Source organism: Oncorhynchus keta, chromosome 22 (genome assembly GCF_023373465.1).
Source record: "Oncorhynchus keta strain PuntledgeMale-10-30-2019 chromosome 22, Oket_V2, whole genome shotgun sequence".
NCBI classification, from domain to species: Eukaryota; Metazoa; Chordata; class Actinopteri; order Salmoniformes; family Salmonidae; genus Oncorhynchus; species Oncorhynchus keta.
In genome coordinates this window covers 36,894,443-36,912,179 of record NC_068442.1, presented here as the reverse complement: position 1 = coordinate 36,912,179, position 17,737 = coordinate 36,894,443, and the positions used below count along the sequence as shown (strand labels likewise).

The window sequence follows — 17,737 nt, the reverse complement described above, 5'->3', positions numbered from 1 at the left end:
ATTAGGACCCCATCTGAGAGGTTTGGCCAGGTGGCACTCATTGGAAAGCTGTCATCCTGTGTGTGTGTGTGTGTGTGTGTGTGTGTGTGTGTGTGTGTGTGTGTGTGTGTGTGTGTGTGTGTGTGTGTGTGTGTGTGTGCGTGTGCGTGTGCGTGTGCGTGTGCGTGCGCGTGCGCGTGCGCGTGTGCGCGCGTGCGTGCATGTGTGCGTGCATGTGTGCGTGCATGTGTGCGTGCATGTGTGTGTGCATGTGTGTGTGCATGTGTGTGTGCATGTGTGTGTGCGTGTGTGTGCGCGTGTGTGTGCGCGTGCGTGTGCGCGTGCGTGTGTGTCAGTTAGATTAATTCCAGGAAAGAGGTGGAACAATATTACGCACACAAAGCCAAGACCCCCTGCTTGTGATGGAGTCTTCTCAAGGTTTTTGTCTCCCCCTCCCCTAAAATTGCCCAAAGACAAACTGTAGATTTTAGAGGTTTGCTGATGCTGGTTGGTTGTAGACAATGTTCTGTACTTTTATAAACTTGCCAATATACAGTATAAGCAGGAAGTTATATGGTATGTGATATTTCATTGAAACACAGTGTAACTGATTGAGACAGATGGTTAAGTTGAGCCAAAGGGTAACTTCAGCCATCTTTGTTTCTAGTAAACAATAGACACAATTAATCATTTGACCAAATATTTAGGAAGAGGTCTTCATTTCATTGAGTCTGAGAAGGAAGAAACCACATGGAGAAAGTGTTAGCAAGTTAGGTAAAATAATTAGATTTTCATCAAGCCAAATGATTTTGTTGTGTAGAGGTTTCATGATGGTTGTATGTAAAACCAAAGTAGATCATTTTAGTTTTATACATAAGTTGGGGTCTCTATAAGCTTCGATATGAGGTCCAATATAAGGTCCTTAACTAGCATGAAAGTGCACCCATGTACCTTTGTGGACTAATATAGTCAAAATGTTTGCCTTGGGGTAAGTTGAGCCATGGCAATGGGATAAATTGAGCCAATGGCAAGTTGAGCAAATTGAAGTGTTTTCTTCGCAGGCCTAATGCAAGGCATTATCGCTGGGATATGTAACACTAGGGCCTGGCCTAAGTTAAAATTGTTCTAAAAAAGTACAAAGTGTATGTTAGGTGTTTGTGATAAAATATGCTTAAAATTATTAAAAGACAAAAATGTATTGTAATTGTGTTGCATTGTGTTTGGGAACTAAAGGTAGACATGGTCTAAAAAGGTAGTGGTAGTTTTTCATTAAGTACAGACATCTGTAGGCAGCTTAAGTCACCCTGTCCCGCGGCTCAACTTTCCCCACACTTGGGTTAGGTTTAGCCCTTACCCTTTTTTTGAAAAGCGCTGTTTTCAAAACTGTAATGTTTACATGATATTTGATTATTTCCAGGGATACACAACATCCTGAAATATACTGTATGTCGATATCTTTGTTAGAAAGAATACTATATTTTGCTTCACAGAGTGATGCTGAATGTAAAAAATGACTCAACTTACCCCACAACTAGTGAGAGTGGGCCAGAGGTAATGTGGCCATTTTGTACAACAGTAACTGCCTGTGGTTGACATCTGAACTTGAGGTTGGATAAGAATGAAGGTCTCCTGGTCCCCAGACATGGGACGGCCCAGGTTTGTTTATAAATAGGCCTTTAGAAACACATCCCTCCTGACAGACAAACAGGCAAACTGAAGGCCAAGATCATCACAAGCTAATAAAGAAGACACTATGGAGGAAGTTTTACCACCCATCCATGGAGTCATAAAGCATTGAGATTATCTCCAGTGGCTTGGATTAGAGTAGCCTTTTGAAGTGTGTGTGTGTGTGTGTGTGTGTGTGTGTGTGTGTGTGTGTGTGTGTGTGTGTGTGTGTGTGTGTGTGTGTGTGTGTGTGTGTGTGTGTGTGTGTGTGTGTGTGTGTGTGTGTGTGTGTGTGTGTGTGTGTGTGTGTGTGTGTGTGTGTGTGTGTGTGTGTGTGTGTGTGCAGTGAGGAGATAGAGAGGTGGGGGCAGGCTAGTACTGACAAGTCCCCATGCTGTATGGAGTGCTGAAAGAGGAGAAGCAGACAACCCAAAGTAAAAAAATACCAGAGAAAGGAGTGTCCGAGTGTGCCTGTTTGTGAGCGCTCTGTGGCTACCCCTAGTCATGTGACCTCTCTTTTGAAGTCACACCACCGTGGTGTGAGAGAGGGGTAACTATCGAGCATTTCCCATGCTCTCTGGGGCTCTGTCATCCACCCTGCTGGTGCTCCTTCTGCTCTGGGTGTGATTAGTTACGAGGTTCACTCAGCCCACACCCTGCAAGCAAGCAGATGACAAAGTCTCTAGTTCTGATTGTAAGTGAATAATCACAGAAAAACAACAGTGAAGAAGAATATGTACTCCAGATGTGTCAAAGCATTTTTGTTTTAAGCTCTATTCGAAACATGGGCAGTGCTTTGAACGTTGTTCACCTTGTGTGTTGTAAAGGGACAGTCCTCTAGTTGAATTGTATCCGGACTCAGACTGAATTCAGTCCCTTCAAGGAATTTCGCACGAATAATCCGTATTGGGAAATACCCAGAGACCACATTTCAGGTCTTGAACCCCCCCCAGTGTTATCTCCTGGCCATGCTTAATGACATGATTTGTAGCCCACCATGGAAGGATGTCTCAGACAGACTACTTTTAGCAAATTACTGACAATGATAGAACCTTTCCATCAGCACATTCAGGGGATGTGGCCAAGTTCTCCTATAAAAGTGGTTCTCAAACTTTTTATAGGTCCGTACCCCTTCAAACATTCAACCCACAGCTGCGTACCCCCTCTAGCACCAGGGTCAGCGCACTCTGAAATGTTTTTTTTGGCATCATTGTAAGCCTGCCACACACACACTATACGATACCTTTATTAAACATAAGAATGAGTGTGAGTTTTTGTCACAACCCGGCTCGTGGGAAGTGACAAAGAGCTCTTATAGGACCAAGGCACAAATAATAATATTATAATAATCAATAATTTTGCTCTTTATTTAGCCATCTTTGTTCATCGGAAATAGTGAATAACTCCCCACAGGTTAATGAGAAGGGTATGTTTGAAAGGATGCACATAACTCTGCAATGTTGGGTTGTATTGGAGAGAGTCTCAGTCTTAAATCATTTCCCACACACAGTCTGTGCCTGTATTTAGTGTTCATGCTAGTAAGGGCAGATAATCCACTCTCACATAGGTACGCGGTTGCAAAGGACATCAGTGTCTTAGCAGCACGATTTGCCAAGGCAAGAAACTCTGAGCGCAGCCCAATCCAGAAATCTGGCGGTAGCTTCTGTTCGATGAGGCTCTTTTGTTCAGATATCGGTAAGTGGACTGGAGGCAGGGCATGAAAGGGATAACAAATCCAGTTGTTTGTGTTTCCGTTTCAGGAAAGTACCTGCGTAATTGCACACCCAGCTCATTCAGGTGCTTCGCTATATGAAATTTGACATTGTCCGTAAACTTGAGTTAATTTGCACACAAAAAATCATACATTGATAGAAAGACCTGTGTGTTGTTCTTGTTAATGCAGATAGGAAAGAGCCCAATCACCCAGATAGGCCAGTCATGTGAGAAACTTGTCATCATGCAAGCGGTCAGACAAATAAAAATTATGGTCAGTAAAGTAAACTTTAAGCTCGTCTCTCAATTTTTAAAAGCGTGTCAATACTTTGCCCCTTGATAACCAGCACACTTCTGTATGTTGTAAAAGCTTTACATGGTCGCTGCCCATATCACTGCATAATGCAAAAAATACACAAGAATTCATTGGCCTTGCTTTAACAAAGTTAACCATTTTCACTGTAGTGTCCAAAACATATTTCATGCTGTCAGGCATTCCCTTGGCAGCAAGAGCCCCTCGGTGGATGCTGTAGTGTACCCAAGTGGCGTCGGGAGCATCTGCTTGCACACGCATTACCCCTTCACTATGTCTCCCTGTCATGGCTTTTGCGCCATCAGTTCAGATACCAACACATCTTGACCACCAAAGTCCATTTGATGTCACAAAGCTGTCCAGTACTTTAAAAATATCCTCTCATGTTGTCCTGGTTTCCAGAAGAGGATCTCCTCCTTAATTACCCCCCCCCCCCTCGTAAACGTAACAGACATGTACCAGGAGCTGTGCCAGGCCCGCCATGTATGTTTACTCATCCAGCTGTAAAGCATAGAGTTCACTGGCTTGTAGGCGAAGCAGTAATTGTTTCAAAACATCTCCTGCCATGTTACTGATGCGTTGTGAAACAGTGTTGTTTGATAAAGACATTGTCTGTATAGTTTTTTGGGCCTTTTCCTACAGTATTGTCCCAGCCATATCCGTGGCAGCAGGAAGAATTAAGTCCTACACAATAGTACGGGGCTTGCCTGTCCTAGCCACTCGGTAGATGACCATATAAGACGCTTGGCTTATTTTTTCTAAATGTCTGAGCAAGTGTGAAGGTTTCCCACGAGAGAGTAACGGTTAATGTGATTGGATGTTAATTATTTGACTAGGCTACCTGTATTTGACAAATAATCATTTTGAATCACATTTTTATTTGGCGTACCCCCGACGGTATTGTGCATACCCCAGTTTGGGAATACCTGCCCTATAGGATCAAAAAAATATGTCTGGTGACTGAGGGTTCTGGTCTACTCTGTAGCTGTATCGATTGTCCTCCTTCTGACGAAGAGGAGTAGTAGGAAGGATCGGAGGACCAATGCGCAGCGTGGTACGTGTTCATATTGCTTACTTTTAATAGAACACTGAAAAGTACAAAATAACAACGTGAATAAATGAAACAAACGAAACAGTCCCGTGTGGAACAAACACTGACATGGAAAAGAATCACCCACAACTCAAAAGTGAAACCAGACTACCTAAGTATGGTTCTCAATCAGGGACAGTGAATGACAGCTGCCTCTGATTGAGAACCATACCAGGCCAAACACAGAAATCCCAAATCATAGAAAAAGGAACATAGACAACCCACCCAACTCATGCGCTGACCATACTAAACAAAGACATAACAAAATAGCACAGTGTTTCAGTTTTATGAAATCATTCTTCAGTTTTATGAAATCATTCTTTAGCCCTGAATTGGTTTGATCTTCAGGTAAAGTTTTTTTTCTAGATTTAGAGCCATTATACGTTTAAACTGTGAAAATTTCACATAAAAAGTGTAGTAGTCAGTTTAAAATCCAGTGCAAATCCAAAGCATTAAGACCCCTTGACTCATCCACATTTTGTTTCGTTACAGCCTTGTTCTAAAATGGATTAAATAAAATAAAATCCTCTGCAATCTACACACAAAACCCCATAATGATAAACCGAAAACCTATTTTTGAATTTTTTGCAAATGTATTTTACACAAAAAACAGAAATACCTTTTTTACATAAGCATTCAGATCCTTTAATGTGAGAATTGAAATTGAGCTCAGGTGCATCCTGCTTCCACTGACCACTCTTCAGATGTTTCTACAACTTGATTGGAGTCCACCTATGGTAAATGTAATTGATTGGACATGATTTGGAAAGGCACATCTGCTGAAATGAGGTCCCATGGTTGACAGTGCATGTCAGAGCAAAAACCAAGTCATGAGGTAGAGGGAATTGTCCGTAGAACTCCGAGACATGATTGTGTTGAGGCACAGATCTGGGTAAGGGTACAAAAACATTTCTGCAGCATTGAAGGTCCCCAAGAACACAGTGGCCTCCATCATTCTTAAATGGAAGAAGTTTATGGTAGAGTGGCCAGACGGAAGCCGCTCCTCACTAAAAGGCAAATAACAGTCCACTTGGAGTTTGCCAAAAGGCACGCAAAGACTCTCAGACCATGAGAAACAAGATTCTCTGGTCTGATGAAACCAAGATTGAACTCTTTCTGTGAGTGCCAAGTGTCACGTCTGGAGGAAACCTGGCACCATCCCTACAGTGAAGCATGGTAATGGCAGCATCATGCTGTGTGAGATGTTTTCAGCTGCAGGGACTGGGAGACTAAACAGGATCGAGTACAGAGAGATCCTTAAAGAAAACCTGTTCCAGAGCACTCAGATCCTCAGACTGGGGTGAAGGTTCACCTTCCAACAGGACAACAACCCTAAGCACGCAGCCAAGACAACACAGGAGTGGCTTCAGGACAAGTCTCTGAATGTCTTTGAGCGGCCCAGCCAGAGCCCGGACTTGAACCGGATCGAACATCTCTGGAGAGTTCTGAAAATAGCTGTGCAGTAATGCTCCCCATCCAACCTGACAGAGCTTGAGAGGATCTGCAGAGAAGAATGGCAGAAACTCCCTAAATACAGGTGTGCCAAGCTTGTAGTGTCATACCTAAGAAGACTTGAGGCTGTAATCACTGCCAAAGCTACTTAAACAAAGTACTGAGTAAAGGGTCTGATACTTATGTAAATGTGATATTCACTTTTTTTATTTGTATAAATTTGCAAAAACTTCTACAAACCCGTTTTTACTTTGACATTATGGGGTATTGTGTGTAGATTAGTGAGGGGGGGGGGAACTATTTAATCCATTTTAGAATAAGGCTGTAACGAAACAAAATGTAGAAAATGTTGAGGGATCTGAATACTTTCCGAATGCACTGTGCAGTGCCTTCAGAAAGTATTCATACACCTTGACTTATTCCAAATGTAGTTGTGTTACATCCTGACTCAAAATGGACTACCGAGATGTATTTTCTTAGCCATCTACACACAGTACCCCAGAATGACAAAGTGAAAGCATGTTTTTAGAAATGTTAGCTAAAAATTGAAAATGTAATATAGAAATATCAAATTGACAGTAGTATTAACACCCCTGAGTCAATACTTTGTAGAAATACCTTTGGCAGCATTACAGGTGTGAGACTTCCTGGGAAAGTCTCTAAGAGTTTTCCACACCTGGATTGTGCAACATTTGCCCATTATTCTTTTCAAAATTCTTATAGCTCTGTCAAATTGGTTGTTGATCATTGCTAGACAACCATGTTCACATCTTGGGATAGATTTTCAAGTAGATTTAAGTTCAACCTGTAACTCGGCCACTAAGGAACATTCACTGTCTTCTTGGCAAGCAACTCCATTGTAGATTTGGAATGGAATCATGTTTTGGAATATTTTTATTCTGTACAGGCTTCCTTCTTTTCACTCTGTCAATTAGGTTAGTATTGTGGAGTAACTACAATGTTCTTGATCCATCCTCAGTTTTCTCCTATCACATCCATTAAGCTCTGTAACTGTTTTAAAGTCACGATTGGCCTCATGGCGAAATCCCTGAGTGGTTTCCTTCCTCTTCGGCAACTGCGTGAGGAATGACGTACAGTATATCTTTGTAGTGACTGGGTGTATTGATACACCCTCCAAAGTGCAATTAATAACTTCACCATGCTCAAAGGGATATGCAATGTCTGGTTGTGTTTTACCCATCTACCAACAGGGGCCCTTCTTAGCAAAGCATTGGAAATCCTCCCGTGTCTTTGTGGTTGAATCTGTGTTTGTAATTCACTGCTCGACTGAGGGACCCTACAGATAATTGTATGTTTAGAGGTACAGAGATGAGGTAGTCATTCAAAAATCATGTTAAACACTATTATTGCAATTTATGACTTATTAAGCACATTTTTCCTGCTGAACGTGTTTAGGCTTGTCATAACAAAGGGGTGGATTACTTATTGACCCAATACATTTCAGCTTTTTATTTTTAATTAATTTGTAAAAAAAATAATCCCCTTTGACATTATGGAGTATTGTGTGTAGAACAGTGACAAGAAAAGCTGAATTTAATCCATTTTAAATTCAGGCAGTAACAACAAAATTTGAAAAATGTCAAGGGTTGTGAATAATTTCTAAAAAAGCAATGATTTTCTTAAAATGTATTTTGTGTGTTTTGTTCAGGATTTCGTCCTCAGTCCTCCAAGTTCAAATACCTCATGTGATAATCAGTTTTCAAAGTTTTCCTTACCAAAACATCCAATTTTATAGAGTATGAGATTATTACACCACTGAGGTGCAAAAACACTAAAGCAGATTTACCTAACTCAGTGGAGATTGAAGGGATCTATTTTTTTTATTTTACCAGACAAGTCAGTTAAGAACATACTCTTATTTTCAATGACAGCCTGGGAACAGTGGGTTAACTGCCTGTTCAGGGGCAGAACGACAGATTTGTACCTTGTCGGCTCAGGGGTTTGAACTCACAACCTTCCGGTTACTAGTCCAAAGCTCTAACCACTAGGCTATGCTGCCGCCCCTATAGAGCTAGCCATCACTGAGACCGGGTGAGGTAGCTCGTACGTCTGTAGGTTCACAGTGAAGTAAGGTCCGGTGGAAGTTTGTGTAAAAGGGCTTTAGAAACAAAAATTGTGCAATGCATCAATTGACGAGACCTCATGGAGGGCCAGCTTACTTTCTGATACAGAATGCAGTGATGTGAACTGAACCTGACGCCTCTAATAAAGCATAGTGTGCTATGATAAACTGCGTCCAATGGCTTTAATACATTGTCAGCTGCATTCATATACACTACCGTTCAAAAGTTTGGGGTCACTTAGAAATGTCCTTGTTTTGATAGAAAAGCACATTTTTTTTGTTCATTAAATTAACATCACATTGATCAGAAAACAGTGTAGACATTGTTAATGTTGTAAATGACTATTGTTGCTGGAAAAGGCTGATTTTTAATGGAATATAGGCTTACAGAGGCCCATTATCAGAAACCATCACTCCTGTGTTCCAATGTCACGTTGTGTTAGCTGATCCAAGTTTATAATTTGAAAAGTCTAATTGATCATAAAAAATCCTTTTGTAATTATGTTAGCACAGCTGAAAACTGTTGTGATGATTAATTAAAGAAGCAATAAAACTGGCCTTCTTTGGACTAGTTGAGTATCTGGAGCATCATCACTTGTGGGTTCAATGACAGAATCAAAATGGCCAGAAACTCATCAGTCTATTCTTGTTTCGAGAAATGAAGGAATTTCCTTGCGAGAAATTTGCACAGAAACTGAAGATCTCATACAACGCTGTGTACTACTCAAATTGGTTGTTGATCGTTGCTAGACAACCATTTTCAAGTCTTGCCATAGACTTTAAAGCAGATTTCATTCAAAACTGTAACTTGTCCACTCAGGAACATTTACTGTCTTCTTGGTATGCAACTAAAGTGTAGATTTGGCCTTGTGGTTTTGGTTATTGTCCTGCTGAAAGGTGCATTCATCTCCCAGTGTCTGGTGGAGAGCAGACTGAACTAGGTTTTCCTCTAGGATTTTGCATGTACCAAGCACCATTCTGTTGATTTTTTATCCTGAAAAACTTCCCAGTCCTTAATGATTTCAAGCACAACCATAACATGATGCAGCCACCACTATGCTTGAAAATACAGTCCCTTCAGAAAGTATTCACACCTCTTCACTTTTTCCACATTTAGTGTTACATCCTGAAATTAAAATAGATTCAATTGAGTATTTTGACCACTTGCTTATACACAATAACCCATAATGTCAAAGTGGAATTATGTTTTTAGAGTTGAATACTTATTGACTCAAGACATTTTAGCTTCTATTTTTTGATATATATAAAAAAATAATGATAATATACCCCTTTGACATTATGGAATATTGTGACACAAAAAGGCCAGTGACACAAAAATCTAAATTGACTCCCTTTTACATTTCGGGCTGTAACAAAAAAATTGGAAAATTTCAAGGGGTTTGAATACTTGCTGAGGACACTATGTGTGTGCTTTTCCAGTGTGTGTTTACATATATATGTGTGTTTATCCACATACAGATGCTACTCCCATGGAAAGCAGACATGACGGGTTCTGTGGTGCAGAACGTCTGCAGCGCCTTGCCCAAAGCCTCAGACCCAATCAGGTAGTTCAGGCCAGACATCTCATACACACACACACACACACACACACACACACACACACACACACACACACACACACACACACACACACACACACACACACACACACACACACACACACACACACACACACACACACACACACACACACACACACACACACACACACACACACACACACACACACACACAGTACACCTGAAAAGAGACACCTCCATGTCCTAATTTCTGTTTTTGCTTACCGTTTTCTGATCTGTGAAACCATAATTGTAATTGGCTTCCGAACCCTTTGATAACCAGATCTAACCAACAAAACGTTTGACAGAACTCATGAGAAAAAGGTGTGTAATATAAAAGATGAGAGAACATATTTGATTCGTAGTATTGATGTGTTTGTTTTCCCTCTGTAGACGATCTACAGATACAATATCTATTGAATATCATACAGTGAACAAAAATATAAAATGCAACATGTGAAGTCTTGGTTCCATGTATCATGAGCTGAAATAAAAGATCACAGAAATGTTCCATTCACACAAAAAGCTTATTTCCCTCAAATGTTGTGCACAAATGTGTTTATATCCCTGTTAGTGAGCATTTCTCCTTTGCCAAGATAATCAATCCACCTGACAGGTGCTGATTAAACATCATGCTCATTACACAGGTGCACCATAAATGGTCACTCTAAATCAAATCAAATCTAATTTTATTTGTCACATACACATGGTTAGCAGATGTTAATGTGAGTGTAGCAAAATGCTTGTGCTTCTAGTTCCGACAATGCAGTAATAACCAACAAGTAATCTAACTAACAATTCCAAAACTACTGTCTTATACACAGTGTAAGGGGATAAAGAATATGTACATAAGGATATATGAATGAGTGATGGTACAGGGCAGCATAGGCAAGATACAGTAGATGGTATCGAGTACAGTATATACATATGAGATGAGTATGTAAACAAAGTGGCATAGTTAAAGTGGCTAGTGATACATGTATTACATGTATTACATAAGGATGCAGTCAATGATATAGAGTACAGTATATACGTATGCATATGAGATGAATAATGTAGGGTAAGTAACATTATATAAGGTAGCATTGTTTAAAGTGGCTAGAAATATATTTACATAATTTCCCATCAATTCCCATTATTAAAGTGGCTGGAGTTGAGTCAGTGTCAGTGACGCACTTAGGCGTAGTGGGTGCGGAGTCAGACGCAGAAGGTACAGAACAATGCTCTAATCTCCGGCACAGAGAAAATAGTACAAGCCAATGCAGGGCGCACGTAAACGACCGGTCCAAAACCAGGACCAAAACAGTCTGGAGAAAAACCAAAACTGAGATGCACTACCACACACAAACACAGAGGGAAAAATAAGCCCGCACAAAGAACAGGCGGGCCTTACCGGCTTAAAAAGCCCAACTAAAAACCTAAACAAGAAACAGTTGAAACCAATAAGACAAACCAACAGAAAAGGGAAAAGGGATCGTGGCAGCTAGTAGTCCGGTGACGACGACCGCTGAGCGCCGCCCAAACAGGAAGAGGAGCCAAGGAAGGTGGAAGTTGTGACACTAAAATGTCCACTTATGTCATACAACACAATGCCACAAATGTCTCAAGTTGAGGGAGTGTGCAATTGGGATGCTGACTGCAGGCATGTCCATCAGAGCTGTTGCCAGAGATTTTAATGTTAATTTTTCTACCATAAGCAACCGAAAACGTTGTTTTAGAGAATTTGGCAGTACGTCCTACCAGCCTCACTATCGCAGACACAGCGTCCATGTACAGCATCCTGTGGGCATGCGGTTTGCTGATGTCAACATTGTGAACAGAGTGCCACAGGGTGACAGTGGGGTTATGGTATGGGCAGGCATAAACTATGACCAACGAACACAATTGCATTTTATCGATGCCAATTTGAATGCACAGAACTACCGTGTCGAGATCCTGAGGTCCGTTGTGAGGCCCATTTCTTTTAAGGTACTGTATACAAATCTTTATTCCCAGTCATGTGAAATCCATAGATTAGGATTAATTTATTTCAATTGACTGATTTCCTCATATGAACTGTAACTCAGTAACATCTTAGAAATTGTTGCATGTTGCGTTTATATTTTTGTTGAGTATATATATTGTTCTTTAGCACCATAATAAGATACCCTGTAAACTGATTCAATAAACAGCCTGCATGGCTTTGCGTGCCAGCTCCACGTATTTCCTCAATCTATTGTAGGCAGGCAGGCCATTGTCTCTGAGGCGTGAGGCTAATTGGTTTGTGGTCTCTACATCTTGATCAACAATGGATACAAGGACAATTGAACATGTACAGAACATCATGTATAGTTATTTATTTATAGCCAAAGGAAACATACAGAATTTCCTTTATTTTGAGATTAGCTATAAAATGTATTGAGCAGATGTTTTTGCGTGAGGAACTTTCCATCCTGCCGACCCTGTTTACCCTCCCTCAGACACTTTCCCACAGGTGACTGGCCCTGAGGTCATACTCTGTCTATGTGGTCATGCTAGAAAGGATGAAAATTGGATTTTAACCACAAACCTTAGCTTTACCCAACAGGGTGTGCATTATTGGTGAATAACCACACATTTGTGGTGTTGTGAAAATCAAAAGGCCGTAAAACAAAATAACTCATGTTCTTCCTAAATGGTTTTGACTAGCTTCCTATTTTGTCATTTTGATCATGTCTATCTCTAATGACTACTGTCTCATGTGACATTCACAGGACGTTCCAGTGTTCAGGTCGAAGAGAACATTGGACCAGTCTAAAACCAGCTGTCTACTCCACCTCCATGCTGACCACTTCTACTACAGGAAGTTCAAGAGTGTCGAGGCTGTTGTGGCTCAGGTGACTGGTCGTAAGAAAAAAGCCAAATAGATGGTCTGTATGATATTGGATGCCTTTTAAAATAAATTATCCATGTCTATGGGTATGTAAGGCACCTTATTTTGCCTGTCCTTTCAGCCCAGTGGCCAAATACTACTTTCTGAAGTTTGTACCCCAAATTTCCATTTATAGAATGGAGAGTTTTATTGTATTTTTGGATTGATACAGTAACCAACCTCCGCCCTTTTCCGCGTGCCATTTGTGAGATCTTTCGATGGGAAGGGTCGGGGCCCGGGGTGTCTGCCAAAAATGACCTGTTCAATGTTTCAGGACCCAGAGAACGTGCAGTACTTTTGAAACCCTAGCATGCTATGTCAGAGATATGGTATGTCAGAGATAATGCATCAGGATATCCCTCAGTTACCTCAGTAATCCTGTCCGCTCTATTTACTAACTTTGTTCTCGGAAATCCCATTCAGAATTGGAGGTACTATTCAATATTGGACACATCTGGACAAAAGTTCACTGACTTGTTTTGGGTAATTTTCTCTTGCCGTTTAGTAATTTGGTTGAACCATTGTCCAGCATATTTAAATTGTCCATCAGAACTTATCAGCATGATACGGTTTGTTGTTGTCGCACTTATTGCTCACAATTGTTCTAACTTGATAACTCTAGATCTTTTGAAACTGAACTGTCTGTCAAACATGTTATTTAAAGCCATGCACCACAACCTAATAGGGGATGTCGACCCCCCCACCACCACCCACTGAAAGTTGCCTAGCAACAACCACTGGAACCTAAAAGACACCAACCATGAGCAGTATCAGTGCTTGGGGAAAATCGATTGGGAAGCCAAGACCCCCCCCCCCCAAGCCATATTACAACCTGTGTTGTGATAATTGTGTTGTTTGCTCTATAACCTGTTAGTTCATATGCCTTGAGACCGTGATATACAGTATAGGCCTAAAGGCTGAGACACTAAGAAGTCGCAGTGGCAGAATAAATTCAACCACACCTTTGTTTTATCACAGAAATGGGTAGCAACCTCTGTCGGGTGAAATCCACAAAGCATATTGCATATAAAAGACAGTTACATGAACAGCAGCATGTTGTTAATGTTTCCAACATTTTCGGACCACTAAACAACTACTGATTTAGAACCACAGAGAGTGACCGCAAGTCACAAAGAAACAGGGGCTGCCTCCACTAATTCAGCACCAATTCAACTTTAACAGAACCAAATCACCTCTGCTTAGTCTAATACACTGACAACTATAAGACTCCATAAACAATTTACTCCAATCAATGTAAGCTAAATATGTGGCTGTCCATGGTGCTGATATGTGTGTGAGTGTGTGCGTGCATGCACGCACAAGTTGATGTTGACTCGCCGTACTTGTAGAGAAATGCCAATGCCATCCTCCTCTCTTTCATGTTGACGAAACTGTCTATCACTCTGTCATACAGTAAACACTATTTTTTGTTCTAGCCTACCTGGCTAAAATGCTTGCTCGCTAGCCTAACTTCCTTTCATGGGCAACGTTAGCTAGTTAACATTATGCTTTTACATCTAGCTACATATTGAACTTCCATTCTCTCAGGCCAGGGGCGCAACAATGTATGAATTAATGGTTGGAGCAGAATTCGCCGTTATACTGTAATCATTGGCCAGAACGAAGAATTAAGTAAAACCACAAGTCCAAATCCATATCTCCATCCATGGCTAAGAGGACAACACAACAAGATGCAATAATTTAAGTTGTTCCTGTCAATGACATATCAAAATCAAATCAAACTTTATTTGTCACATGTGCCGAATTCAAAGTGTAGACCTTACCATGAAATGCTTACTTACAAGCCCTTAACCAACAGTGCAGTTCAAGAAGAGCTAAGAAAATATTTACCAAATAAACTAAAGTAAAAAAATAAAATAAAATAAAAAAAATATATTAAAAAAGTAACAATAGCATAACAATAATGAGGTTATTTACATGGGGTTACCGGTAAAGAGTCAGCGTGTGGGGGTACAGGTTAGTTGAGGTAGTTTGTACATGTAGGTAAGGGGGATGTGACTATGCATAGATAATATACAGCGAGTAGCAGCAGTGTACAAAACAAATGGGGGGGTTCGGGGGGAGGGTCAATGTAATAGTCAAGTGGCCATTTTCTTAATTGTTCAGCAGTCTTATGGCTTGCGGGTAGAAGCTGTTAAAGAGCCTTTTGGTCCTAGACTCGGCGCTCTGGTACCGCTTGCCGTGCGGTAGCTGAGAAAACAGTCTATGACTTGGGTGACTGGAGTCTGACAATTTTATGGGCTTTCCTCGGACACCGCCTATTATATAGATACTGGATGGCAGGAAGCTTGACCCCAGTGATGTACTGGGCTGTACACACTACCCTCTGTAGCACCTTATAGTCAGATGCCGAGCAGTTGCCGTACCAGGTGGTGATGCAACAGGTCAGGATGCTCTTGATGGTGGAGCTTCCTTAGCTCAGTGATGAGCCCTGAGCTGTAGTCAATGAACAGCATTCTCACATAGGTGTTCCTTTTGTCCATGTGGGAAAGGGCAGTGTGGAGTGCGATTGAGATTGCGTCATCTGTGGATCTGTTGGGGCGGTATGCGAATTGGAGTAGGTCTAGGGTATCCGGGAGGATGCTGTTGACGTGAGCCATGACCAGCCTTTCAAAGCACTTCATGGCTACCGATCTGCGTGATATGAGGCGGTAATCATTTAGACAGGTTACTTTCGTTTCCTTGGGCACAGGGACTATGGTGGTATGCTTGAAACGTAAGTATTACAGACTCAGTCAGGGAGAGGTTGAAAATGTCAGTGAAGACACTTGCCAGTTGGTCTGCACATGCCTTGAGTACACGTCCTGGTAATCCATCTTGCCCTGTGGCTTTGTGAATGTTGACCTGTTTAAAGGTCTTGCTACCGAGAGCGTTATCACACAGTCATCCAGAACAGCTGGTGCTCTCGTATGCTCTCAATGCGATTTGATAGGAGAGATGCCAAATCCAAGCTGGCTTCCCTTGACACTTTTTTTGGTGTCCAGGACCATTCACAGTTGAGAAACACTTTTTATGCCAGCTGATTCATGATTTCGACTAGCTGAGAAATGCTGCCTGCCTGCCTGTCTGTCTACTCCCCACTCCCGATCCCTGTACATTCATTGCTGGAGATTGCATTTGAATATTGAAACACTGTTGCAAATGTCAGAGAGACAGACAGCAAGGTTTATATAAATCACTGTTGTTGAAAACTAAATGTTAGTCTGAAATGTGAGATAATGTCTAGATGCTTTTATAGTGGAGATCAAGCCTGGCTCAGCTGATGAGACAGTGGATTGCGCAGTCAGATGGAGCAGAGTAAATAGGCTATTTAACTTCATAGATTTAGCCGGTAGTAATTTGCGGAATAGACACTGGCTGGAATGCACTTTTAGCCAATCAGCATTCAGGATTAGACCCACCCATTGTATAATGAAGCGTTAGGATCTAGGTGCGAGAGGAATAGCCTCGGATTGGAGAGGAGGCAGAGCGTGTTAAGCTTTCCTTAATAAATGGGCCTGCCAGGAGCACATGTGGCCAGATATGGGAGAATGATCTGCAACAGACGGTGCATCTCAGTAAAAATATAAATAAAATAGAAGTAAAAATACAGCCAGACTAGCATACTACTGTGCCTTTCTAGACCGTATAAACTGCAGAGTAGACCCACAACTGATCCAAATGGAATAAAACATTCAAATTGCCGTTATTGAAATTATATTTTCACTGCAGCCTAGAGTAGAATTTTCTATTCACTTGAAAGCAATAATGCAATTATTCATTGCATTGTGGTGTTGTAGGCTAGTCTAGGTAGGATAATTGTATTGTCCCTAAACAAGATCATTAGGGTAGCTTTTTGAGCTGCATGTCTTATGTTTTCACTGTTCTTTCATGTTCATTATGAACCTGGCCTCTCTGCTGTCTATCAGCTATTCCAATTTGTTCTTGTGGATTCATTTTGAAAATTGATGCAGCTTTGAATGCTTTTATGTGTGGTACAGTATGATTGCTACATTTCCTATTGCAGATCTGGACAAACGATCCACCTACCTTTATTGTCACCATGAATTGTGGATAGAGGGCAGGACAGACAGTTAGACTGGTAGACTATATTGACCTGTGGTATAGTATTGGTTTACTGGTTTATTCAGGTCTCCGTTACCTTTTGCCGAAGCAGCAGCTATTCTCTGTGAGGTCCACAAGAGACATAAAACATGACAAGTATCAAATCACTGATACACAAGGATAGTCACACAAATTTGAAATGATACACAAAACAACAAAAACAACAATAATAATAACAATACAACAACCAAAAAGTTGTTTTTCTGTGTGTGTGTGTGTGTGTGTGTGTGTGTGTGTGTGTGTGTGTGTGTGTGTGTGTGTGTGTGTGCGTGCGTGCGTGCGTGCGTGCGTGCGTGCGTGCGTGTGTGTGTGTGTGTTTGTGCGTGTGCGTGCGTGCGTGCGTGCGTGTGTGTGTGTGTGTCCCCTCACAGTTCCCGCTGTTCCATTATATGATGTTTCATCTTTTTTCAAAAGGTCATTTCTGTTCACTTGAATATTTGGAGATGAAATGGAGTTCAATGCGATCATGGTTCTGTATAATATTGTGCGTTGCCGTGAACTCGTTTTGGACTTTGAGACTGTGAAGAGACCTCTGCTGGCATGTCTAGTGGGGTATGTATGGGCATCTGAGCTGAATTTATTTGATTATGCATACAATCTGGATTTTTATGATAGTAATACTTTTCACTAGAAGAGAAGAGAAGCAGTTAATCTCCTGTCAACCCTCAACCAGGAAAGACTGGCATGTAATTTGTTGATGTTAGTTCTGTATGTGCAGTTAATGGCAAGGTGTGCTGCTCTGTTTTGAGCCAGCTGCAGCTTTGCTAGGTATTTCTTTGCTGCACCTGACCATATTGCTGAACAGTAATCAAGATGGGACAAGACCAGAGCCTGAACAACTAGTACG

At 41.3% G+C, this 17,737-nt stretch overlaps 1 protein-coding gene across 1 annotated transcript in view; it reads left to right on the top strand.

Annotated features, from left to right (window-relative positions):
• si:ch1073-396h14.1 (disintegrin and metalloproteinase domain-containing protein 10) overlaps nucleotides 1–17,737 on the top strand; it is a 63,659-nt gene that overhangs the window by 4,754 nt on the left and 41,168 nt on the right. The window contains exons 5-6 of the mRNA XM_052475123.1: nucleotides 9,775–9,860; nucleotides 12,608–12,730. Coding sequence (XP_052331083.1) covers nucleotides 9,775–9,860; nucleotides 12,608–12,730 — 209 coding nt within the window. The remainder of the gene's footprint in view (nucleotides 1–9,774; nucleotides 9,861–12,607; nucleotides 12,731–17,737) is intronic.